Source organism: Thalassophryne amazonica, chromosome 17, assembly GCF_902500255.1.
Source record: "Thalassophryne amazonica chromosome 17, fThaAma1.1, whole genome shotgun sequence".
NCBI classification, from domain to species: domain Eukaryota; kingdom Metazoa; phylum Chordata; class Actinopteri; order Batrachoidiformes; family Batrachoididae; genus Thalassophryne; species Thalassophryne amazonica.
The window spans coordinates 65,955,870-65,983,417 of NC_047119.1; the positions used below are offsets into that span (position 1 = coordinate 65,955,870).

The 27,548-nt window shown below is 40.6% G+C and overlaps 1 protein-coding gene across 1 annotated transcript; it reads left to right on the forward strand.

Moving 5' to 3' along the window:
- Window positions 1-10,145: 10,145 nt before the first annotated feature.
- derl2 (derlin 2) lies at window positions 10,146-26,492 on the forward strand. Its single transcript, XM_034192591.1, has 7 exons — window positions 10,146-10,303; window positions 13,603-13,668; window positions 17,840-17,913; window positions 18,280-18,373; window positions 18,642-18,837; window positions 18,934-19,024; window positions 25,962-26,492. Exons 1-7 carry the CDS (start codon window positions 10,211-10,213, stop codon window positions 26,065-26,067), a joined length of 720 nt encoding a protein of 239 aa, XP_034048482.1. The 5' UTR covers window positions 10,146-10,210; the 3' UTR covers window positions 26,068-26,492.
- Window positions 26,493-27,548: the final 1,056 nt, after the last annotated feature.

Here is a 27,548-nt window from a genome sequence, read left to right on the forward strand (position 1 = left end):
GGCGATGTGGTGGAGGTGTCATCCTGCTTTTATCCAGGGTGAGATGCAGATGATCGGTGACAGCTGTCATAGTTGATGAGTGACAGCTGTCACCTCGGCTGTTCCTGTGAGGCGGCAGCGCCCTCTCGTGCCTGAAGCCCGCACTTCAGGCAGGGCGCCCTCTGGTGGTGGGTCAGCAGTACCTCCTCTTCTGGCGGCCCACACAACAGAAAACATTCCTTGCAAAAAGACACATAGGGTCAATGTCATGGCCTGCAAATAGTCCGGATCTTAATCCAATTGAAAATCTTTGGTGGAAGTTGAAGAAAATGGTCCATGACAAGGCTCCAACCTGCAAAGCTGATGTGGCAACAGCAATCAGAGAAAGCTTGAGCCAGATTGATGAAGAGTACTGTTTGTCACTCATTAAGTCCATGCCTCAGAGACTGCAAGCTGTTATAAAAGCCAGAGGTGGTGCAACAAAATACTAGTGATGTGTTGGAGCGTTCTTTTGTTTTTCATGATTCCATAATTTTTTCCTCAGAATTGAGTGATTCCATATTTTTTTCCATCTGCTTGGTCTAAAAAAGTAACCGTTACTGACTGCCACAATTTTTTTTTCCTGATTTCTTATAGTGTTTCTTAAAGCCAGAAAGTTGCCATTTGAAATGACTTTAGTTTTGTGTCATGTCTGTGATCTGCTTTTTTCTACAAAATTAAACAACTGAATGAACATCCTCCGAGGCCGGTGATTCCATAATTTTTGCCAGGGGTTGTATATATATATATATATATATATATATATATATATATATATATATATATATATATAATAGATCAAATTATACATCAGAGAAAAGTATAATATATACGAATCATATATAGAGTATCAATATCATTCATACATAAATATAAAAAAGTTATATATCAGAAAATAATATATTATAATCACACAACATATCAATATATTTTATATCAGGACAGAGAGAGAAAGGCTGTATAAAGGAGAGAGAGAATAAAATGCAAATTGTCAAATTAACACACGAACATGACTTGCCCCAAACCATATTTACACATGTACAACTTGTTTTCCAGCTAAAAGCCCTAAAGAGGGACTGTATTGAGCTCTCTGCAGCTCTCAGCACCTTATTATGATACTACTAATCACAATAATATTATTTATTTATATTATTTATATAACGCTTTACACAGTGCTAAACGACACTTTACCGAACAGAGAAAATAACAAAGAACAAAGCAACTTTATTATAGAAAGATAAAATATAAAAATAAACAAGAATATAAAATCAAACCTTCACTCTGCCCTGTGATAGAAGCACAACGATGACCGGTCCAAGATGGCAGCCGCATTTCTCGCGGCCCAGCAGCCAATGCGGCGTCTACCCTTTATAATGTCCATGAGCCCGACAACCGATCTGACCTGAGGAGCTAAGATGGCGGAGTGAGTGGCAGACTTTTTGCAGGCTATCTTAGTAAAAGTTTATATAGTCCTTGAAATGTGACATTGTCGTGCTGTAACTCCTTAAATACAAAGACTGAAGTAAAAACGGAACTCTTAAGCTGACTACCGATAAGCTCCATGCCATGAATTTTACTTTGAAATGCTATTATTATCGTCGGAGAGATCTGCTAAAATTACTGCTAGCATGAGTGACCAAAGCTATGTTCTGGCAGGGCTACATGAGGAGTGTGATAACTGTGATATCTAAGAAATAGAGGTGGATCAATCTTCGAAAACAACAGAAAGTCAACCTCGACCACACACCAATTAAAAGCCCACATCCCAAAAAAAAGAAGCAAAATGAATTAGAAGAAAACACCAGAGCAGCGATTCTTCATGCTGTCCAAGCCTTGACTAAAAAGATGGAAGAACAAACTGAATTTTTAAAAACATTTGAAAAACGCATCGAAGACAACACAGCTGCAGCTAAAGAAAACAAAAGGGAAATTATCAAAGCGCAAATGAAATACATGCTTTGCAGAAACAAACCAATCCATGAGGCATGCATTGGAGGATCAAGCCCAATACAAGAGAAGATGGAACCTGAGTTTGACCGGTCTGCCAGAGAAAGATGGAGAAGACGTAAGAGAGACGGTCATTGGCATTCTAACGAGAGTGGTACCTATTTCTTTTGAATGATTGCGGGATGTGGTGGATACAGTGCATTGCATGGGTAAAAAAGGGAATGCTGCTACGTCTAACAACATAGCAAGATCAGTCATCATCCAGTTTGCCATGAGAACCATGCGAGATGATGTATGGAGGAGATCGCAGGATGCCAAAGTGTGCAAGGAACTGCACATACGGTTTAAAGAAGATTTCTCAAAAGAGGATCGTGAGGCTCATAGCAAGCTGTGGCCGCTGGTGGAAGAAGCAAGAAGAAAGGGGAAACGAGCTTTCTTGAAGGAGGGATATGCGATGATTGATAACCAAAGAATAGTCTCAACTTAGGCAAGTTAATGGCTCTAAGGTCTAATGTGAGGTTGATTGTTTAGCATGCTGCCCTAAGGTTTTTGAGGGTTATAGCGCACATATGAGGTAATTTTTTATAAGGACTAATTTAGTTACTCATTCCTGCATATCAGCTAAACCTTGTGTTTTCGTTCAAAATGAATCGTTCAATGCTATCATTTATTTCCTTAAACACTAGGGGGCTAAGGGACAATGTAAAGCGAAAGGCTATTTTTCTTTTTTGTAAGGAGCAAAAGGTTAATTGTGTTTTCTTCAAGAGACTCATTCAGTCAAAGATGACTCACACATTTTGAAAAAGTCAATGGGGGACACTTCTTTTTCTTAGTCATGGTACATCACAATCAGCAGGCGTGATGATTTTGTTGAACAGATTTCCTGGTAATGTATTGACTATAAAAGTGATGATATGGGCCATTGGGTAATGGTGGTTGCTGAAATAATGGAGTAAACTACATCTTACTGTGTGTCTATGGGTTTAACAGAAAGTATAGAACAAATCGTTTATTCATCGTTGAGTAATAGGTGGAAGGATGGAAGACACTTATACAACTGATAAAGTTATTATTGGAGGGGATTTTAATACTCTCTGGTTAGATCGTATGCCTACTAAAATTAAAAAAATTGTCACAATTATGATGTAACTATTCTACAATTAGTCAAAAATTAGGGTTGATAGATTATTGGAGAATGCAGAATCCCAGTACGCAGCAGTATACTTGGTGATGAAGTGTCCTTGTCAGTTATGGAAAAGGCTCACACAAAATTTGTGAAGTGGCCTGTTCACCTAAGGTAAAAGAAACTCACTTTAAAATAATAAATAAAATCTATCCAGTTACTGATTTCCTTAAAAGGAGATTTGGGTTTGGTCAATGCTCTAGGTTAGATTATTGGCTAAACTCAGACAATTTGATTAACAATGTGTCTAAATGTGAAATTTTCTGCTTCTCCTTTAACGGATCATTGTGTTGTAGGGTTATGACCCTATGTGTCTTTTTGCAAGGAATGTTTTCACAGTTTTTGCTCTATGGCAAGATGCATTATCTTCTTGAAAAATGATTTCATCATCCTCAAACATCAGAAAAGTGTCCAAAATATCAACGTAAACTTGTGCATTTATTGATGATGTAATGACAGCCATCTCCCAGTGCCTTTACCTGACATGTAGCCCCATATCATCAATGACTCTGGAAATTTAGATGTTCTCTTCAGGCACTCATCTTTATAAATCTCATTGGAACGGCACCAAACAAAAGTTCCAGCATCATCACCTTGCCCAATGCAGATTCGAGATTCATCACTGAATATGACTTTCATCCAGTCATCCACAGTCCACGATTGCTTTTCTTTAGCCAATTGTAACCTTGTTTTTTTCTGTTTAGGTGTTAATGATGGCTTTCGTTTAGCTTTTCTGTATGTAAATCCCATTTCCTTTAGGCTGTTTCTTACAGTTCGGTCACAGAAGTTGACTCCAGTTTCCTCCCATTCGTTCCTCATTTGTTTTGTTGTGCATTTTTTATTTTTTGAGACATACGAGGGCTGTCAATAAAGTACCGTCCTTTTTATTTTTTCAAAAACTATATGGATTTCATTCATATGTTGTTAGGTCAGACATGCTTGAACCCTCGTGCGCATGCGTGAGTTTTTCCACGCCTGTCGGGTGACGTCATTCGCCTGTGAGCACTCCTTGTGGGAGGAGTCGTCCAGCCCCTCGTCGGAATTCCTTTGTCTGAGAAGTTTGCTGAGAGACTGGGGCTTTGTTTGATCTAAATTTTTCTAAACCTGTGAGGACACATCGAAGTGGACACGGTTCGAAATTTTATCCGGATATTCCACTGTTAAAGGAGATTTTGTTAAAGGAGATTTTTTTTAATGAAAGACGTGCAGCCGTGTTGATAACCATTTGTAAATCCAGGCAGCTTTTGATGGCTTTCAGTGGAGTGAGTATATGAGAAATTGTTTAACAGGCAGGACATGTTCCAACTTGTCCTTAAGGCTTTCAACAGACGTGTTTTTCCTGTGGCGGAGCGCGCGGCGGCTGCTTTTTCATTAAAAAAAATCTTTAACAGTGGAATATCCGGATAAAATGCTGAAACCCGACTTCTTCTGAAACTTCTCTGTTCTCTCACGACGTCCTGGATCAATAGAACCTGAAATGTGGAGGTTTTCAGCTTGAACAGGCTGATGACAGCGGCTGAGAGCGCTGCACGCCGTCTCGCACCGTGGGAAGTCCTTAAAGCGACAGAATCACCTCAAAATCTCTCATCAGCCGTTAAAATTTTCACTGAAAACCAGCTTAATTTTTCGAACCGTGTCCACTTCGATGTGTCTCACAGGTTTAGAAAAAATTTTGATCAAACAAAGCGCCAGTCTCTCAGCAACTTCTCAGACAAAGGAATTCCGACGAGGGGCTGGACGACTCCTCCCACAAGGCGTGCTCACAGGCGAATGACGTCACCGACAGGCGTGGAAAAACTCACGCATGCACACGAGGGTTCAAGCATGTCTGACGTAAAAACATATGAATGAAATCCATATAGTTTTTGAAAAAATAAAAAGGACCAATTACTTTATTGACAGCCCACGTATTGCTTTAAGTTTTCTGTCTTGACGCTTTGATGTCCTTCCTTGGTTTACCAGTATGTTTGCCTTTAACAACCTTCCCATGTTGTTTGTATTTGGTCCAGAGTTAGACACAGCTGACTGTGAACAACCAACATCTTTGCAGCATTGCATGATGATTTACCCTCTTTTAAGAGTTTGATAATCCTCTCCTTTGTTTCAATTGACATCTCTTGTGTTGGAGCCATGATTCATGTCAGTCCACTTGGTGCAACAGGTCTCCAAGGTGTGATCACTCCTTTTTAGATGCAGACTAACAAGCAGATGTGATTTGATGCAGGTGTTAGTTTTGGGATTGAAAATTAACAGGGTGATTCCATAATTTATTCCTCAGAATTGAGTGAGTCCATATTTTTTTCCTCTGCTTGGTCTAAAAAAGTAACCGTTACTGACTGCCACAATCTTTTTTCTTGATTTCTTATAGTGTTTCTTAAAGCCAGAAAGTTACCATTTGAAATGACTTTAGTTTTGTGTCATGTCTGTGATCTGCTTTTTTTCTACAAAATTAAACAACTGAATGAACATCCTCCGAGGCCGGTGATTCCATAATTTTTGCCAGGGGTTGTACAAAATGTTCCTTTCTGTTCTAAAGTTAAACAACTACTTGAAATTGAGGGCTTGGATATGTCAAATTTAAGAAAATGGGAATGGTTTAAATTTCAGGTAAAGAAGATAGCAATTAATACCAGTAAACAGATAATGTAAGCTTAAAAATAAAACCAACGATATTATAAAGAACATTAATCAGCTGTGCAGCAATCAAATTTAGCTGAAGATGAAAAAACTAATTTGAACAATCTTCAGACGCAACTTGATACTCTTTATCTGGAAAAAGCCAAGGGTGCTTTTGTACGTTCAAGAGCCCGTTGGATTGAAGAAGGAGAAAAAAACTCATCCTACTTTTTTAGTCTTGAAAAACAAAGACAAGTCAAAAAGAAAATTCAAAAATTGAATATAAATGGTAAAGTGAGTGATAATGAAATGGATATTGATGAGGAAATAAGTACGTTTTATAGCAACTTGTATAACTCTCAGTTCTCAGAGTCAGGTTGTTCTTTACTTTTAGAGAAAATTGGCAGATTTAAAAAAAAGATGGACGATGACTTTAATAACAACATGGAAAATTATCTTAAAATCGAAGAATTAGATAGGGCAATAACAAACATGGCAAAAGGAAAATTGCCAGGAGTTGATGGGCTAACTACTGAGTTTTATTTGTTCTTTTGGAGCGAAATTAGAGTATTATTGCATAAAGCCTTTAAAGAATGTATATCAAATAGGAACTTGTCTGCCACTATGAAACATGGTCTCATAACATTAATTCCAAAACCTAATAAAGATTCACTCCTGTTAGTCAATTGGCGACCAATAACACTTCTATGTAACGATTACAAGTTGTTGGCACGTCTGTGCGAATCGACTAAATGAGGGCTTAATGACTCTAATTGATGAATCCCAATCAGCATTCATTAAAGGCAGGAATATCCATAACCACACAAGACTAATATTAGATATGTTGGACTACAATAAATTTATATTCAATGAGAGTCTTATACTATTCCTTGACTTTTACAAGGCTTTTGATACAGTTGAGCATTCCTTCCTATTTGTTGTATGGCTGGGGGGGCCTGGCTGCTGGTTTGTTTGCCTTTTGTGTTTCCTCCCAGGTGGCATGCATTTGGGACTGAGTGGCTGTGTTGCTGAGGCTGTCAGGACCTCACCCTGATCACCTGCGACTCGTCAGGACTCACAGCTGAGGTGCATCTGGAGGGATTGGAGTATGTTGGCATTTAAGACTGAAGTGCACAGTGTGCATTTGCCAGAGACTCGACCTTGTGACCAGACGGGTGAGATCGTCGTCTCGGGAGCCATCTCATCAGCAGCGGACGCTGAGAATGTCCAGGTTTGATGCACGGTCTGTGAAAGAGGAGGGGGTGAGGTTTCACGCTCGTCAGCACACTTCCTGAGGTACGTTGGATTTTGTGACTAACAGTTATACAGCAGTAAATGTGGTGTCCCTCACACCTTATTGTATTGAGCTGTATGTTAGTCATGTATCAGCTTCCACTGCGGTGGTGATTTGTGAACGGGATGTTCCATGCCTGCAGGTTGGAAGCTGATCAGTAATCAAGCCAGGAAGTGTTTGCTGTTTGTACACCTTTAAGTGTTCTGTGTGTAGAGTGTGGACTCACATAATGGTTCCTTCTTTCACAGACTCGGTTGTTGCGGCCACCTGGGGGGTGTCGGCGGGGTCCTTGGGTCCGAAACAGCTTCTGGCTCCGGACCGTTAGCGCTGCTGGGAGCGCACCACGCCAGACCGCACCTTTTATTATTAGTATGATCACTGTTATGTATTAAATTCAGTTAGCCTTTGTACCGTGCTCTGCGTATTTCATACTGGGTCCTTCAAACGCTGGTCGGTTCTCTGAGCTGCGTCCGACACATAACACTATTAAAAGCACTTAATTTCCTAGGTTTTGGAGAAAGTTTCTGCAATATAGTACAGATGTTCTATACTGATATATACAGTTCTGTTGCCCTGAATCCAGGAATGACTCCTAAGTTTAAGGTGTTGCGGGGCATCCGACAAGGATGCCCTATCTCTCCTAAATTATTTATTTTGACTACTCAACTATTAGCAGTAGCACTTCTCATTAATAATAGTCAGGATTTAATTGGTATTACAATTTTGACAAAGAATTCAAAATTAGCCAGTTTGCTGATGAAACAGCCATCTTCCTCAAAGATAAATGTATGGTTGAAAAAGCTTTAAGCATAATTAATATTTTTTCTAATCCATCAGGGCTAATCCTTAATACTAAAAAGTGTGAACTGCTTCCTTTACATACATGCACAGATTCTTCTATTGCTTCAATTAGAGTCGAATCTGAAGTTAAATACCTTGGACTAACAATGACCAAAAACATACTCAGAAGAGAGGACACCAATATCTCTGTCTGAATATCAGATATGAAAAGAAAATTTAGCCGATGGTTATCCAGAGACCTAACCATTTTTGGCAGAGTGATTCTTTCCAAAGCAGATGGCATTTCAAATTTCATCTACCCTTGTCATTCACTTTATATTTCTCCCAACAATATTAAAAAAGCCAACTCTATTATTTTTCAGTTTCTGTGGAAGAATAAAACACATTACATTAAAAGATCACAGCTTATTAAAGAGTATAAAGAAGGTGGTATCAGAGCTCCAGATTTTGAAACAATGGTTGGGACTCTGAAGGTTAAATGGATTAAAACCTTTTTGGCCCAGTCTGATTCTATGTGGTTCCACATACCTAGATCACTGTTCAATAAAGTTGGATGATTTGATTTCTTTTAAAATGTGATTTGATATCAGTAAGATTCCTTTGAAACTTTCAAAATTTCATAAACAGATTCTTCACTTTTGGAAATGATATTTAGCCATAATTTTTCGCCTCACGGAGCAACCTTATGGAATAACAGAGTTATTAGCATCAACAGAAAATCACTTTTTAAGAAGGATTGGTATGAGAGACATTTGGTTTGGTACTGATATAATGGATGGGCATGGTATCCCCCTGCCTTTGATTAGATTGATACAAAATATTAAGAAGAATTCTAATGCTAGATCTCATTTACCTCAGTTAATTATAGATGAAATTCACATAAACAATCAGAAATGTGATAACAGATTTGTTAGTGTAGCCTTTAAAGTAGAGCTATTCCATAACTTCAACGGAGCCTTGTTCAGAATAACTGATGAAGTGTCCTTGTCAGTTATGGAAAAGGCTCACACAAAATTTGTGAAGTGGCCTGTTTCACCTAAGGTAAAAGAAACTCACTTTAAAATAATAAATAAAATCTATCCAGTTGCTGATTTCCTTAAAAGAAGATTTGGGTTTGAAGTAGAGCCTTGTGCCTTCTGTAATGTAGCTGAGGAAACCTTAGAACATATGTTTTATTTATGCCCTGTATCTAGGAAGTTTTGGCTGGATATCAATGAGTGGTTATCTGTGAAAATAATTGATATGTTACCTTTTGTCATCTCTCACATTCCTTTTTAAATGGAAAATCTAAGGTCTTCTATTTCTGATGTGGTAAATATTGTCATACTCATGGGTAAATATTATATTCACTGTTGTAAATGGAGAAACAATAAGCCCTCCTTTATAGGTTTTGTTAATGACTTTAAATTATTTTCCTTGTCTCTCCAAAAAGTGAAATCTAACCTGGCGTGTAAAATCCACAAGGATATAAACTCTATGTTACTTTCATGAAATGACCTTGCTCCTTGCTCGTCACTGGGTAATGCCCCTTTTGAATTTGCTCTTGTTTGTTTGTTTTTATTTTTGTCTGTTTTTGTTTGAATATTTGTCTCTACGAGATGTTGTAATTCAATTTCTTCTTAATTAGTTAAGAAAAAAGAAAAAAAAAAACCTCCAACCTGTACTCTGAACAGACCAAGGCAACCCTGGTTGGGAGCATGTGGTGCAGGTTTCAGAACAGGCACGCCCCCCGGTGGAAAGCCATGGATGCCCTGGCATGTTTTTTTTTAATCTCTTTCTATTTCTCATGATAATACTGAGAACGTTATTGTGACCTTGTTTTTGTTCGTTTACTGTTTGTTATTGCATTTGTTGAAATAAAGTTTTGGAAAAAAAAAAGAAGAAAAAAAAAAAGAAGACAACCGATCTGACCTCCATTTTGGACTGAACTCTACACTCAGTGATCCCACCCACTGATCTCCGAAACGACGAATAGGAGAGCGGTGCTCGTGCCCCATCAATGTGAGGTGGACGTCAGCGTCTCGGCCGCCAACCAATCACAGGCTAGGAGAGGGCCTGTTGGTGGGCTACTATATAACATGCCCTACGCCCTCCTCCTATGTTACTGTGCATGTTTACTTTTCAGAGCATACATTTCTATTCATAAACAGTTTTTACCGCGAGTATTGTGTTTTTTTTCAGACATGCAAACCAGAACAACAAAAGTCCCCTCTTCCTGTGTGTGACGTCACTACCGGGCAGACACCGGCAGCTTTGGAGGAGCCTGCCTTTTCCGCGTGCGCGGAGAAGGCGAGGACCAGCCAGAGTTGGTTTCATCACAAACGTAACGTCACAACTGTTCACTGAGCAAAATGGCTTACCAGACTTTTCGACAGGAGTATTTACAGATTCCCGTTGTTACCCGGGCGTATACAACGGCCTGTGTTCTTACAACCGCTGCAGTGGTGAGATAAAGTTCTCTGAAACGTGTTTGGTAGTTTGGTGTAGTTTAACACGGTTACGGAAGCTTGGTTAATTTTGAGCTAGCTCGTGCTAATGTGTCGTTAGTTCCTGTTAAGTGAGGACAGAATGGGTAAAAACAGGCGACAATCACTGTCAGACCGTTGATTTATTTCCTAAAAGTAGTTAAACATTGGTTAGCAGTAGGTTGATGGGTGACGAAAACGTTGGCAGGTCACAGCTGTTAGCTGCAGGTGTTTCGGATCAAAGTGTCTGTTTAATCTAAACATGTCTGTGTCAACACAGCCAGGAATATTTAAAGGTGATGTTTTTGTCATTAGAATAAATGAATAAAGAAAAACCTATGTTGGATTTAAATTACCGCCATCATCATCATCGTGATTAGAGTACTCTGGCTGTAAGAGCACACTATATATATATACTAGTATTAGTACCCTGGTAAATAATATATATATATATATATATATTACTAATATATATACTATATACTAATATATAGTACTAATACTAGTCTAGACTCAGACATACCAGCACCTACCACTGTACACAAACAGTGGACAGTAGGCTGATTAATCAACATCTAGTTAGGAAATACATTATGAGATAATTGGCAAATTTAAAGTAGCAAAAGAAAAAGGCCTTGGATATTGTTAAGGTAACTGTATGTGTTGGTAGGTTATTTACAATGTGACTTGACATGCTAACCCTCAAAGGCCAAATCACCCAAATCTTCCAGAGATACTTGAACCAAAAGAATAACTGAAACAAGAAATGTTGGTTGATATGAAGAGAGTAAAAAACAAAAGTCCCCATCAAACAGTGGAACACCTGTGTCACAGACTGAGATTACCCTTACTGTTGGCCAACCAAAATGAAGTTTAATATGAATAAATTCAGGTCTGGTCTTATCTCTTAATGATATTGCTTCCATGGACTCATTAAGCAATACTTTTGACAGGACAGGGTGTAAATCAAATGATCAGGCAGGTTATTTGTCTGCATAAATTGAAACCAGCTGTAAACTCAGTACAGAGCTCCTCGCACTGGACCATAAGCGCAGGTGGCCGGTGTAATCCTCAGTCAGGCTGCACATCAACGTGAGCACAGCCTGTGAAACACTGGTCTCTGGAGTGCGGCTTTTCCACAAAAGCCACACTGATAAATCTGCTTTGTACCTGGTCGATGAAAACTTGACTTAAAGTGCATGTAGAGCAGAGTGCAGCCATTGGACCAAATCGTGTGTTTTTTAAAAATAGACAAACACACTTCTTTGCTTTAAATGCGCAGTAAGTCTCTTTCAGATGATCAGTGTGGACCCTCTTTCTCTTATAAGGCTTTATTTTACTCTGTGTGTCACATTGGAAAGCTGTAGCTTTTTCACACTGGTGTATTCGTAGAGCTGCGTATTGCGGCTTTGTGTTTCATTTAAATATGCCCAAAATGCGTGTGTACTCAGCCTTTTTCTGTGTTTGTAGATCTGCTTGCAGCTTTGTTGGTTCGTGTTTTAATGTGTACACAGTCGCGTGTAGCTCTTGCCGCTATTTAAAAAAAGTTCACTCCTGCCGGCTGTGCAGAACACATCATTGCTCTTGGAAAACAGTGGACTGTATCATGAGGTTTTTACAGTTGCATTACTGCCACGGAAGTAGCCACAGCTGCTATTTTCTGCCTCTGTGGAAGTGCGCTCTGTTCTCTACTGCACGGTGTGGTGTGGCTCAGAAACAGTCATTTAACATTATTATTATTATTTGATTATTATTATTTTTTGTCTTGGTGGATCATTTTCATTGTGTACAGATGTTGCTGAGTCTGGCTGTGGTAAAGGCTGCTGTGAATGAAGCGCTGTGACTCTAAACTTTTAAAGCTCTGGTTGTTCCAATCAGGTCCGCTGATTTGATCAGACCTGATCGATCAGGTTGTCTGATGAGTGCACTGATATGCAGCAACGAGGCTTTTATTTTAATGAGTCGCAGCGCTTATTCAGGTTTGATCAGACCTGCCTGCCTGCTGTTTCTGTTCTGTTTCTGGATTTCTGAGTTGAGGTTCGATTCCCTGTTCTGAGCGCACACACACGTCCATCAGTTAGATCAGCTGTTCTGATCACACAGGCGCTGTGGCTGCGTGATCCTGTTCTCCAGCTGATTCCTCTGGATGCACACACTTTTTGGATGTGTACAGGAGCGCCGTGTTGCACAGACTTGCATGCAGTAACGCTTTCTGTGAAGGCTCTCAGTTGTCCAGGTGGTTTCCATAGTAGAGAAGCTTGAATCTTCGACTGGGTTGATTGATGCGAGGACATTTCGCTTCAAATCACAGAAGCTTCCTGAGCTACCTCAACCCAGTCCAGTCGAAGATTCAAGCTTCTCTGCTATGCAGTAATGCTGTGCTGCGCGGACCTGCTTAAAACTGCATATTTTCTGTCCAGTGCTCTACGCCAAAGAAAAATAAACATGTTTAATTTCTTTCATCCTACGCGCGTAGCCCTCAACATCTGTTGCGTAGGGAGAATAAACTCGACGTAGAGCTGCTACAAGTGGGCGTAGAGCTGCTCAAGTCGGCATAGACGATACGCCACAATATGCAGCTCTACGAATACGCCAGTGTGAAAGTGGCTTTACATGGCTTATGTGCATGCACTAGTCTTCTTCTCTTTTTTGTTTTCTTTACTGGTGACGTTACAGCGCCACACACAGGCCTAGCATATGTACTACAACATTAAATGGAGCTTCGAGGTACAGAATTTACCTTGAACATTTTTTGTAATCGAATTATTTGAGTTACGTGACTAATCGTTTCAGCCCTAGTTCTTTTACATATAGTGTATGTATAAAATTTCAATAATGTTCATGGGAAGTATCAGCTTTTGCATTCAGTAAGTTTTTTTCCCCACAGTATCTACAGGAAAAATCACATGCTTGAAAATAGAAATTTCATTTTAAAGACAGACAGTGCTGTAATACGATAATCGTTTTCTCATGATATATGGCTGTCGATGTAAATGTTGGATAGATTGAAGAATGTGACACTAAGTCTCCAGTTAACAAATGACCAGAATATGTTGATTTGGTTCTGCCATTATAGTTTGTGTTATTCGTTAAGTATTGGGTATTTCAGCAGTTGTCAACATTCTAATAAAAAAACAGAGACTGTAGGAATCCAGTGTCTTTTTATATTCAAGGTGATTTTAATTAATTTGCTTCATGCTGTTTCTGTGTAAACGGTTGTTAATGATGGTCATCAACAGTTTTTATACAATATTGTCTTTGTTTTCCTTCCTTCACAGCAACTAGAGCTCATTACACCTTTTCAATTGTACTTCAATCCAGGTTTAATTCTAAGAAATTACCAGGTGAGTAATTTAATGAATATTTATCTTCAAAGTTTGTAGCAGGCAACGTTGTTTTATTTCATCCTCTCACGGTACAAATGGGTGCGGTTGGCTGATGCTTTCTTTTTAGTATTTCCTTCCATGGCTGTCTGCAAAAATGGTTTGGATTAATCCTATCACCATATGTAGTGTTAATATTGATTTACTATTGTCTGCATCATTCCATCTAGTGTTAATGTTTATTTAGTAGTGTCTGCATCATACCTATAAGATATTTAAAAAGGTATATATATACACACAGTTGTATGTAAACGTTTGGGCACCCCTGATGATGTTCATGATTTTCCTTTATAAATCATTGGTTGTATGGATCAGCAATTTCAGTTAAATATTTCATATAGCAGACAAATAGCAGGCAAGTTTATAGGATTTACAGAAAGTGTGCAATGATTCTTTAACCCTCTGGGGCGGATGCCGTCGTATATGATGGCTAAGACCAAGCTTTACTAAATTCTAAATAACTTTTTAATGATATGAGATAGAAACTTACTTTTTTTTTTTGCTGAAAAGTTAACGCCGCAGACTTTTGAGCCAGCCATCGGCCATCTTTGTACTCCTCATAGAAGCTGTGTGATGATGTGCGCAATGTGTGTGTCCAATCGGAATTGGTTCACCTTCACATGGTTTTCCAAAATCCAATCGTAGGGCAGATTCACCTCACGTGAAAAGCCAAAGATCGTTTTCAGGAGTGATATGTTACTAGTTGGCCCGTTTGAATAGCCCCCTGGGTGCTCCAATGAGTACATACTATTGGGCTCCAAATGTGCCCTGCGCCATTATGCACAGCGATCACTGAAAGCAGACGGAGCAGACAGAGAGCCTCTGATGACAATCTCACATGCTCAAACAAAGAGTGTGTAACTATCAGGATTGCTCCACTAGTTTGCATGTGAATGTTACTGGATAACTCTATTGGTTTTACCGTGAAGACAAAAAAAATGCATAGACCATTTTGTATATATTGTTCAAAATGTGCATTTGTGTTTATTGTTTGAACCTTTTTGTTGTACAGACTTTCACACAAGACCTCAAATTTCCTTTATAGTGTCAAAACAGTTGTTTGCTGTGTGTTTTGAATAAATGTGTGTGAAAAATTATTTTCCGCTTTACTTTTTCCTTCCTTATTTTTGATTGTGAACCTTTATTACACTTATAAAACACAACAAAAGCATATATATTATGAAAGCACAGGTTGTCCTGAAAAAAGGGAGACATAAAACTTGATTGTGGGATGCAGGGAGAGCTGTTAACAGCAATAATAAAACATTTATGCCAGGCGAGTGAACTGTCCAAAAAATGCCCTCGGACCCCAGAGGGTTAAACAAAATTAGGCAACAACAAAATTTTATTTATTTATTTGTGTGTCTGTGTGTGTGTGTGTGTGTGTGTATATATATATATATATATATATATATATGTGTATATATATATATATATATATATATATATAAAAAAATCATTATGGAGCCATTATCAGGCATTAAAAATGCAAGTCAGATAATATATTTCCCTGCCTATCTTATTTTAATAATTCGACAAGCTATGTCAAGCAAAAGAAATGGGATAAATACAAAAACAGGGTGCCATACAAAATGGACTGTACATGCACTACTGACTGTACAGATTACATGTTTTGAGCCCTATATTTACAGTGTGAACTAATTCAGTTTTGGGGGTTGTGTAATCTTGGAACACCGCTAGTAATCACACAAACTCAAAATTATGTTGTTACATGTTTAAATATTGCACTCTGTTGAGTGTCACAGACTGTACAAGAATTTTGTGTCAACATCACCAAACTGTGAGCGTTGGTAGCAAAAAGTGGCCCATGATTTATGTTCAGACACTGAATTGAGCAAACATTGACACTGGGTGCAGGTGATAGTAAGTAAATGCTCGGCAACATCAAAAACCTGCAATTTCCCAAGGAGACAACATAACGCTAATTTTACCTGCATTTACAAACAGAATTGGGCATGTATTTCATGATGGAAATAATATATTTGAACCTGGAAAAGTTCACCATGGGGAATGTGATGTGATGTGCTGTAACAACATGAGGCTTACAATATGCCGAATACTTGCATCAAGAATGATTTGTGCTTTATAAAACACAAAAAGAGAAAGTCCGACCCATGATCTTGACTGAGGCGTAAAGTAACCATCTGTCTGCCACAGTCATGTGAAATGTGGACATTGTCCTTGGCGTCTTCAACACTGAGGTACCTCTACACTGGATTATGCCCATAGAAAGATTCAGGTAGCCAGAATGTCATAACTGATGTTCTGTTGTGAGTAGTGATCAACCAATATTGTTTTTTCAAATGCCAGTACTGGTATTTAGAGGGCAGTGTGGCCAGTGGCCAATATATAAAGCTGATTTTCCCCCAAGGCACACAGGATAAATCCCAATCTATCTATGGATAGATGGATAGATCTACCTGTGTGCTCCATTATCCATAGTCTGGATAACATAAACACTGTTCTGTATGACACCATGCAATATTTTTGTCTTACCGATAGTGAATGGTTTTCTACACTCAACAAAAATATAAACGCAACACTTTTGGTTTTGCTCCCATTTTGTATGAGATGAAATCAAAGATCTAAAACTTTTTCCACATACACAATATCACCATTTCCCTCAAATATTGTTCCAAACCAGTCTAAATCTGTGATAGTGAGCACCCACCTCACAGGTATGCCATATCAAGATGCTGATTAGACACCATGATTAGTGCACAGGTGTGCCTTAGACTGTCCACAATAAAAGGCCACTCTGAAAGGTGCAATTTTGTTTTATTGGGGGGGATACCAGTCAGTATCTAGTGTGACCACCATTTGCCTCATGCAGTGCAACACATCTCCTTCGCATAGAGTTGATCAGGTTGTCAATTGTGGCCTGTGGAATGTTGGTCCACTCCTCTTCAATGGCTGTGCGAAGTTGCTGGATATTGGCAGGAACTGGTACACGCTGTCGTATACGCCGGTCCAGAGCATCCCAAACATGCTCAGTGGGTGACATGTCTGGTGAGTATGCCAGCCATGCAAGAACTGGGACATTTTCAGCTTCCAAGAATTGTGTACAGATCCTTGCAACATGGGGCCGTGCATTATCCTGCTGCAACATGGGGTGATGTTCTTGGATGTATGGCACAACAATTGGCCTCAGGATCTCGTCACGGTATCTCTGTGCATTCAAAATGCCATCAATAAAATGCACCTGTGTTCTTCGTCCATAACAGACGCCTGCCCATACCATAACCCCACCGCCACCATGGGCCACTCGATCCACAACATTGACATCAGAAAACCGCTCACCCACACGACGCCACACACGCTGTCTACCATCTGCCCTGGACATTGTGAACCGGGATTCATCCCACTCAAGTCGGTTACGACGACGAACTGGAGTCAGGTCGGGACCCCGATGAGGACAACGAGCATGCAGATGAGCTTCCCTGAGACGGTTTCTGACAGTTTGTGCAGAAATTCTTTGGTTATGCAAACCAATTGTTTCAGGAGCTGTCCGAGTGGCTGGTCTCAGACGATCTTGGAAGTGAACATGCTGGATGTGGAGGTCCTGGGCTGGTGTGGTTACACGTGGTCTGCGGTTGTGAGGCTGGTTGGATGTACTGCCAAATTCTCTGAAACACCTTTGGAGACGGCTTACGGTAGAGAAATGAACATTCAATACACGAGCAACAGCTCTGGTTGACATTCCTGCTGTCAGCATGCCAATTGCACGCTCCCTCAAATCTTGCGACATCTGTGGCATTGTGCTGTGTGATAAAACTGCACCTTTCAGAGTGGCCTTTTATTGTGGGCAGTTTAAGGCACACCTGTGCACTAATCATGGTGTCTAATCAGCATCTTGATATGGCACACCTGTGAGGTGGGATGGATTATCAGCAAAGAAGTGCTCACTATCACAGGTTTAGACTGGTTTGTGAACAATATTTGAGGGAAATGGTGATATTGTGTATGTGGAAAAAGTTTTAGATCTTTGAGTTCATCTCATATAAAATGGGAGCAAAACCAAAAGTGTTGCGTTTATATTTTTGTTGAGTGTATGTATATATATATATATAATGTTTTTGAAATAATAAAAGTTGATGTTGTCTCTTCCCAGGTATGGCGACTAATAACAAACTTCTTGTTCTTTGGTCCGGTTGGTTTCAATTTCCTGTTCAATATGATTTTTTTGTATCCTTTTTCTGTTTCACTCCTTACTGCTGTTTTCGACATGAAGGATATTTGCATAGATTCTGTTTTTCATGGCAGATGTTAGTGGTGGGATGATGAAACTTGACACAGCTTTGGAGAGCAGATAACTGGTAGATTTCTAATTTGCATGATCACAGCAGTGTGATTTTCTTGGTGACATTAATGAGCTTTAACCTCTTCCTGGTTTCTAGAGAGGCTGTTTTCTTTAGCTGATTAATTGAAAATAGTGAGTTGAAGGTTTTTGTGTGTGCTTGTTTGCGTGTTTTGCTTTTTATTGGTTGAAATCGATGAGCAAAGGCATCCTGAAGCTTTTCTGTGTAGATTTCCTTAATCCTTGTCTTTCAGGTACAGATACTGCCGTATGTTAGAAGAGGGCTCCTTCAGGGGGCGCACAGCTGACTTTGTCTTCATGTTCCTCTTTGGTGGACTTCTGATGACCGTATCCTTGCCATGGCTGTGTGTCACAGATACTGCTTCCTGTGGTTCCTGTTCATAGGATTCAAGTTTTTTTTTTTCTATTGTCAGACATTTGTGGAGAGTAGATTGAATGAGTTCACCTTTTTTTTCTTTTTCCATCCCTCTCAAGAAACCACAAATATATACAGCAAGAGACCATTGCTAATATATGTCCAAGAACAGGAGAGAAAAAAAAATTGTCATTGTAGTTTTTATTCATTATTTAAACATATTCTTTAACAAGATTTCAGATATTTGGCACGTTTGCGAGTTTGGTGTTCTTGGGACAAGCCTTTACTATTATGCTGGTTTATGTTTGGAGTCAAAGAAACCCAAACGTTCGCATGAATTTCTTTGGCCTGTTAAACTTCCAGGCACCCTTCCTACCCTGGGTACTGATGGGATTCTCCCTTCTGCTGGGGAACTCTATCATTGTGGATCTCTTAGGTAGGTACTTGTCATTTTTATACTGATGAGCTGAAAGCCTAAAGAAATATTTCTGTATGAGTAGCATCTGTTTTCACTGTGATTTCCTGTCCTGAGGTATCGCTGTTGGTCATGTGTACTTCTTCCTGGAGGATGTTTTCCCCAACCAGCCAGGTGGTGGAAGGTGGCTCAGAACCCCAACAATCATGTGAGTATCGAGTTGCAGACAGTCTTGTTAAATAAAACAAAAGTCTCATGAGCAGTCCCACAGTTCCCAAACTGATTACAAACTGATATTCCATAACCATAGTTAGTCAGTTTTGGGGTTATTCACGTGAAACCAAAAATATCACTCACTCTCATCTCACTCATCTTCAACCGCTTATCTGGGATCGGGTCACGGGGCAACAGCTCCAGCAGGGGACCCCAGACTTCCCTTTCCTGGACCACATTGACCATCTTTGATTGGGGGATCCCGAGGTGTTCCCAGGCCGGTGTGGAGATATAAACTCTCCACCTCGACCTGGGTCTTCCCCGGGGTCTCCTCCCAGATGGATGTGTCTGGAACACCTCCCTAGGGAGGAGCCCAGGAGGCATCCTTGCCAGATGTCCGAACCACCTCAGCTTGCTCCTTTCAACGCGAAAGAGCAGTGGCTCTACTCTGAGCTCCTCACATATGACAGAGCTTCTCACCTTATCTCTAAGGGAGACACCAGCCACCCTCCTAAGGAAGCCCATTTCGGCCGCTTGTACCCGCGATCTAGTTCTTTCGGACCAAACTCTCATGACCATAGGTGAGAGTAGGAGCGAAGATTGACCAGTAGATCGAGAGCTTCACCTTTTGGCTCAGCTCCTTTTTCGTCACAGCAGTATGGTAGAGCGAATGCAATACCGCCCCTGCTGTGCCGATTCTCCGGCCAATCCATTGTCCCCTCACTTGTGAACAATACTCCGAGGTACTTGAACTTCTTCACTTGGTGTAAGACTACATTCCCTACCCGGAGTAGGCAATCCATGGGTTTCCTGCTAAGAACCATGGCCTCAGATTTAGAGGTGCTGATCCTCATCCCAGCCGCTTCACACACGGCTGCGAACCGATCCAGTGAGTGTTGGAGGTCACAGACTGATGAAGCCAACAGGACCACATCATCTGCAAAAAGCAGTGATGAGACCCTGAGCCCACCAAACTGGGAAACCTCCTCCCCCCGACTACGCCTCAATATCCTGTCCATGAATATCACAAACAGGATTGGTGACAAGGCGCAGTCCTGTCGGAGGCCAACCCCCACTGGAAATGAGTCTGACTGACTGCCGAGCACCCGAACACAGCTCTCGCATTGTCAGTACAGAGATTGGATGGCCCTGAGAAGGGACCCCCTCACTCCATACTCCTGCAGCACCTCCCAAAGTATCTTCTGGGGTAACCGATCATATGCCTTCTCCAAGTCCACAAAACACATGTAGACTGGATGGACATACTCCCAGGCACCCTCCGGGATCCTTGTGAGAGTGAAGAGCTGGTCAGTTGTTCCACAACCAGGACAGAACCCGCATTGTTCCTCTTCAATCAGAGGTTCGACTATCGGCCGAACCCTCCAGTTTTGCCACTGCGGAGTTGTTTGACTACCTCAGTGACTTCCACCAGGGAAATTGTTGAAAATCCTCCATCAGCTTCCAGCTCTGCCCCTATTGTATAGGCACTCCGGTCTGATACAGGAGTTCCTCAAGGTGTTTCTTCCAGAGCTGGATTACATCCTCAGTTGAGGCCAACAGAGTCCCATCCTTACTATAGACAGCTTGGATGGTTCCCCCTTTTTCCTCTCTTGATGTGCCTCACAGTCTGCCAGAAGCACGTTGGTGCTGACCAAAAGTCCTTCTCCATGGTTGCTCTGAACTACTCCCACACTGAAACCACAAATATACTCAGCAAATTTCATGGTCTGCTACAGCAACAATTAAGAAAAAAAGATGGCAAAATATCAAAAATAAAGTGATTCTTGTATTTACTTTTGTCTTTGTTTCTTTGCAGGCCGCATGAACCCAAGAAATTTCATGTTTTGTGTGGTAACCAGTGTTGCCACAGTTACTTTGAAAAGTTACTTTATTAGACGCTGGGGACAACTTGTCTGCAGCTGCTGAATATAACTAATAGGGAACTAGTAATCTAACTTGGTTGTATTTAAGATTGAGTACTCAGAAAAGTAACTATTAGTTACTTTGCTAATTAATTACTGTGCTGATTACTCAATCATAGGTGTAATCAAATTAGATGTATTGAACCGTACAATATGCACGCAGCGATTTGGTTCATAGTGCTGCACACAGAATACATGATACGACTTTGCGCATTATGATAGATGTGCTTATTTGTTTCCGTAATTCACTGACATTTCATCTCATGTCCACAGATTGGGTGTCACTCTAGTTCCATGCTTTGTGCAGGAGGTGTGGCCAGACTGTCAGTGCAAGTGGTATGGCCACACCCCTCAGTCTGCTGTCTGTTCCTGGTGAAGAGGACACAGTGAACAAGGCAGTTAAAGGGAGTGAATGGGTTATTCCAATCAGAAACTTAGAAGCATAAGTGGACTTGGTTAATTTACCATTTTCTTCCAAAACATGAACCTGAAAGTGAAAGTGTACTGATAAGGGTTTGTGTTGAATCGCTGTCCCTGGATGAGATCAGTTCGTATTCGCCTTTAGACAGAAAATGACACCAACTTATAAATTGACATTTTATATGAATTGGTGTAAAAACTCAACCACACGGGGTGTGCAGCCAGTATATTCTGAGTGCCGGTTCCAAACCCGGATAAATGAGGAGGGTTGGGTCAGGAAGGGCATAAGGTGTCAAACAAGCCAAAATTAACAATGCAGAGTACAAATCAAATTTCCATACCAGAGGGGTCGAGGTGCAGGCTAACACCGGTGTCGTTGCCCAATAGGGTCCCGGGAGAAATTGGGGTACTGCTGGGTGAAGATGAAGAAGAGGAGGAGGAGAACGTGTCCACAGACAGCGGGAGAAGATGAAAACTAGAAGGATGGTAGTGAGAGTCTGGACTTTGAATGTGGGCAGTCTGACTGGTAAAGGGAGAGAGCTGGCTGATATGATGGAGAGGAGAAAGGTAGACATATTGTGTGTGCAAGAGAACAACTGGAAGGGAAGTAAGGCCAGGAGCATAGGCGGTGGGTCCAAGTTGTTGTATCATGGTGTGGATAGGAAGAGAAATGGTGTTGCGGTCATTTTAAAGGAAGAGTATGTTGAGTGTTGGAGGTTAAGTGTTGGAGGAATGTTAAGATCACTTTAAATGCTTGGTTGTCCAAAGTAATGGAGAGTGTGGTAGAGATGTGAAGAAGAGAGTGCAGGCAGGGCAGAGTGGGTGGAGAAAGGTGGCAGGAGTGATTTGTGAATATCTGCAAGAGTAAAGGGGAAAGTTTACAGGACAGTAGTGAGACCAGTTATGTTGTACAGTTTGGAGATGGTGGCACTAACAAAAAGGCAGGTGGCAGAGTTGAAGATGTTGCAATTGTCTTTGGGAGTGACGAGCTTGGACAGGATTAGGAATAAACATATCAGAGGGACAGCTCAGGTGGGACAATTTGGAGACAAAGTCAGAGAGGTGAGATTGAGATGGTTTGGACATGTGCAGAGGAGGAACCCAGGGTATACAAGGTCTCTTAGATAATAAACCGACCCTTTTATTTTTTTTTTTAACTATATGGATTTGAATGACATGCGATTACACCAATCATGCTTGAACCCTCGTGCGCATGCGTGAGTTTTTTCACGCGTGTCGGTGACGTCATTTCCCTGTGGGCAGGCCTTGAGTGAGATGTGGTCCCGCCCTCTCGGCTGAATTCCTTTGTTTCACACGCTGCTCGAGACGGCGCGCGTTGCTTTATCAAAATTTTTTCTGGACCTGTGAGGAATATCCGAGTGGACACTATTCGAGAAATTAAGCTGGTTTTCTGTGAAAAGTTTAACGGCTGATGAGAGATTATGGGGTGTTTCTGTCGGTGTAAGGACTTCCCACGGAGCGGGACGTCCTGCAGCGCTTCCAGGCGCTGTCGTCGGCCTGTTTCGAGCTGAAAACATCCTAATTTAAGGCTTAATTCACCCAGGACATCGTGAGAGAACAGAGAAGATTCAGAAGAGGCCGGCATGAGGAATTTATGCGGACATTCCACTGTTTAAGGACATTTTTTTTAATGAAAGACGTACGCGCAAATTCGCCGAGTCGTTTCCGTGACGACTCGGCAAATCTGTGTGCGCCGCGACAGGAAAAACACCTCCGTGTTGAAAACCATTTGTAGAATTCAGGCAGCTTTTGATGGCTTTCAACAAGTGAGTAACTGAGAAATTGTTTAACAGCTTGGGCATGTTCCAACTTGCCCGTTAAGATTTCCAACGGAGGTGTTTTTCCTGCCGCGACCCCCCGCGGTCGGGTCCGGCCCGACATGCGACTCTGCCCGCACGTTCTTTCATTACAAAATGACCGTTAACAATGGAATGTCCGAATAAACTCCTCATGCCGACTTCTTCTGAAAGTTCTCTGTTCTCTGACGACTTCCTGGATCAACAGAGCCTGAAATGTGGAAGTTTTCAACTTGAAACGGCGAGACGCTGCCGCCTCGAAGCGCAGATCGCCGTCAGGCGCCGTGGGCCGTCCTTAAAGCGACACTACCAGACCAAAATCTCTCATCAGCTGTTAAAATTTTTACCGAAAACCAGCTGAATTTATTGAATGGTGTCCACTCAGTTGTGCCTTACAGTTTTGAAATTTTTTTTATCAAACAAAGCAACAGTCTCTGAGCCATTCCTAAACAATGAAAAAAATCGACGAGCGGGTGGACGACTCCTCACTCAAAGACTGCCCACAGGCGAATGACATAACCGACAGGCGTGAAAAAACTCTCGCATGCCCACGAGGGTTCAAGCATGTCTGATGTAATCACACGTGATTCAAATCCATATGGTTTTTGAAAAAATAATAAGGTCGGATACTTTTCTAATAGACCTCGTATAGGGAGAAGGATGCTGAGGATGGAGCCACCAGGCAGGAGGAGAATAGCGACACTGCGAACAATGCGTTCTAATCTGTACCGAGTGAGGTTTTATGGATGCCGTCATTTACTCAAAAATAAAGCAAACTTAAAATGGGCATGCCATAAATAGACAAAAAACAAAACACTTACTATGATGGACAGTAAATCATTCCAACGTGAATGACAAGAGATGTAATCAATCCAGTAATGTTTAATGATTAAGTTTACATTTACAGTCTCACATTGCTAATGTGTCTGATCTGTGCTGCTCAGATTAAAGCTCCTGTACCGTACTTGTACTGAATCGTGACATCTAAACACAGATGTGAATCAACCTGTGACTTTTGTGTACCATGACACCCCTAGCGCACATATCTTCATATGCTGCAAAAACGTTGTTTGAGTGACCTTCAGTGTTGTGGAGTGATCAAATATAGTGACCAGTTTTTCTCTCGCTCACTGACACTTTGTCCCTGACACACATGCACGTCTGTTGTGTGAGTAAGGATGTCGCTCTCTCTCTGCACTTCCAGGAGCAGAATAACTTAACCCAGACAGGTTTCCATTGCAGCCATGCTCAAATGAAAGTGATATGTTTAAGAAGTTGACATGTCTCTCTCAGGTTTTTCAAAATGCTAGCTGTTGTTGTCTTGTCTAATCTGGCTGTAATCTCTTGTTCAAGTAAATTTAAACAGAGCTCCGTATCTTTAGTCCAGATGAATGTCATGTAACTTTTCATGTTGGGATGTGAACTAAATGTGACAAATGTTTCCATTTCATCTTTGTAAAATGTTGGTTTGTCAAAAAAATCAGAAAAAACAACTCATGCTAGCGTATAAATTTTTTTTGTGATATTTTGGAGATTTTTCAAAATTCAAGTGTTTTCATAGTTTTCAGTCTTAAATTGCATTTTTCCAAGTGTCATGGAAACCCATGGAATGTCAGCTACAGAACCTTAAACTCCAGTGAAGAGAAGCTAGCACTGGTGTTATTTGGGTCACTTTCCTTATGCGGGTTAAACTTTACCAGCGGGGGGGACTCACAGTCTGAAAACCACTGATGTACATGTTGGATCCTTGATCTCTGGACAGAATAGAAATAAACAAAATCTTTAGTTTTTGTCAAAAGCATTTCCTTTATTATATTGAAACAAATGACTCATAGACTCTGAGCTGAACTCTTCAGCCAGCTCCGCTACACACCAGGGTGTAATTAATAAAAAAAAAGAGGATGTCTCATTTTGAGGAAAAAAAATACTCTGGTTTTGATTGGTTGTAGTTTGTATTAACGTTTGGAAAGAGGTGCCATTTGATTTACAATGGCAATTTGCTCTGAAGTTATTAATTCCAACCGAAATCTGTGTGGCTCTTTGGAGCTGTGCACTTAGTTATGGACAACTTACCTGATGGACAACTTCACTTTATGCACCAGCTGGTGCTCACGCCAGTGGACTTGCCAAAACCAGCGATGCAGGGAACCAGCGAACAGCAGGTCGAAGCACTGTTTCATTGCTTCAAGCTTCAAGCAGACGCATTGCAGTCTGCAAACAATGTAGAGGAATAGTCATTTCTTGATAAACACCCTCAAAAACAACAGGCACTCCAGTGTCCCGAACTGTCTGTGGTGCATTCAGTGTGCCTCGGAAAAAAATTGATGCAAGCACTGCAAGCAATGCAACACGATTCAACCCATCAAATGAATCGATGCACTCGCATTGCGCACATTTGTATTTGGATATTGATTTGTATCGATTAATTTCCATATGCCTAATACACACACACACTATATATATATATATATATATATATATATGCCGACTGTATGGAAGGATGCACCTTGGTTTTGATCAAATCCATCATAAAAGAAAATGGCTAATTTTATGGAACTGAGATAGATATTTCATTAATGAATGTTTAAAAACCAATGTAATATTTTCTCTGCACGTCTGATACTTGGTGAATGTGGGTGTGGCTTTGCTGTGCTGTCTGAGCACTGTGGATGATGATGTAAATGTAGAAGTGCTTGATTTACGTCTTGTGGTGTTTTGTGAGCTTTCAGCCTTGTGAAGTATTTCACCTTCCTCCTCTTTATGTGTGCCACAGAAAAATGCTGTTTGACACTCCGGAGGAAGACGCCAACTATAACCCCCTGCCTGAGGAGCGTCCAGGAGGCTTTGCGTGGGGAGACGGGCAGCACTTTGGGGGCTAAACATTCTCACAGCAGTCCCCAGTTGTCTGGCCGCTAACAGGGACGCTACCTGAGAGATGAAGGGCACGAACATGGTCTTTTCCTTTAGCGTGCGTGTGTAACTCTGGATGGTGCCAAACTACCAGCACTGGGAGAAAACTGTTGTCTTTGTATGCAGCTAAATTCATCCTCAGAAACTCTTCTTGATGCCAGATTGTTGCTCTGAGACTATTTTAGAGAACACAAACTTTGGATGGAACTTTTGATGAAGAGCTTTTTGGCTTCAAAGATGTTTGCTTTCATCTCCGAAAAACAATGATACTCAAGAAGTGTCAGGTGAAATATATATATTTAAAAAACATTCTTTAGCAAAATCATAATGGAATGAGTTCATTCAGATGATTACATTTCTCATTTCACTTTTTTTTTAATAAAAATGTGTGGCAGTGATTTTTTTATACTGTTTGGTGCCATGAAAATTAAACCAAAGGCAGTGTGACATAACATTAAAGTGATTCACACAAATGGCTTTATTGTCAAAGAAAAATGTTATCTGGGTTTTATGTTTCTCCAGCACAAGAATTAGTACATACATGAATATTTGCACTTTTCTCTGAACTTGTGCTGATTATTTTCTTCATTAAAATATTATTTGGAAAATGAAATTTTCATCTTTAGAAGACTGAAAAGCTTTGACTCAAGTCTATGGTATTCAGAAGATCATGTGACCTTTGTGATGGTACTTCAAACAGGGAAAAAAAAACAGCATGTTATGCAAGTGGAAGATTTTTTTTTTCTTCTTATTGATGAATCACAGGCATGCCATCAAGGTCAGGGTTAGGGTTAACAAATCCACTATATCACTAGATACCTGAGGAAAGGGGGGTGGTCATGTGATGACAATCAGCTAATCAGAGGTATTCCGTATTTGTAGAGAGTCAACTGCCATTGCTTGGACTTCTGACAACAGGATTTTCTTTTTTTTTAATTGGGGTGGGGGATGTTGGACTGGAAAAGTCAAATTTTGATGGTGATCCAGAGCTGCTTCAAAATGTTTTCTTATCTCTTTAATATAAGAAATAGTTTTGTTTCTTTCAATCATTCTTGCCTCATGACATCACAGACGTCATAATTCTGACCATTTTGGTGGTATTTGGCAGAGGTGTCCATTCTGAGACTGCTTGTCACACATCACAATTCTTGAGGCCTTGGGTTATCTTATTGTATTTAACATTGCTTAAGAATTGCTATATAATTTTTGCCTGATACAAATGTGAATGCATCTTCGTGTCCTACTTTATAAAGCCAGCTGGTGTTCCATAAAGTACATTTCATTAGCTCAGCCATTTCATTCTTACATCTCTGCTTTATGTTTTTCATGTATTAGGTTTGATTTATAATCAAACGAGAATACAAAAACAATGCATTGGCGTAAGAGGGAGATGAGTGGAAAGAATGTGATGTTACACTTAAATATCAATAGGTGGCAGCCGTAAGGTTTG

Coding starts and splice junctions, on each gene's coding strand:
- derl2 (XM_034192591.1), top strand. CDS start 10,211: ATGGCTTACCAGACTTTTCGACAGGAGTATTTACAGATTCCCGTTGTT. Junction 13,669..17,839: donor TAATTCTAAGAAATTACCAG/GTGAGTAATTTA, acceptor GTCTCTTCCCAG/GTATGGCGACTAATAACAAA. Junction 18,838..18,933: donor TATCATTGTGGATCTCTTAG/GTAGGTACTTGT, acceptor TCCTGTCCTGAG/GTATCGCTGTTGGTCATGTG.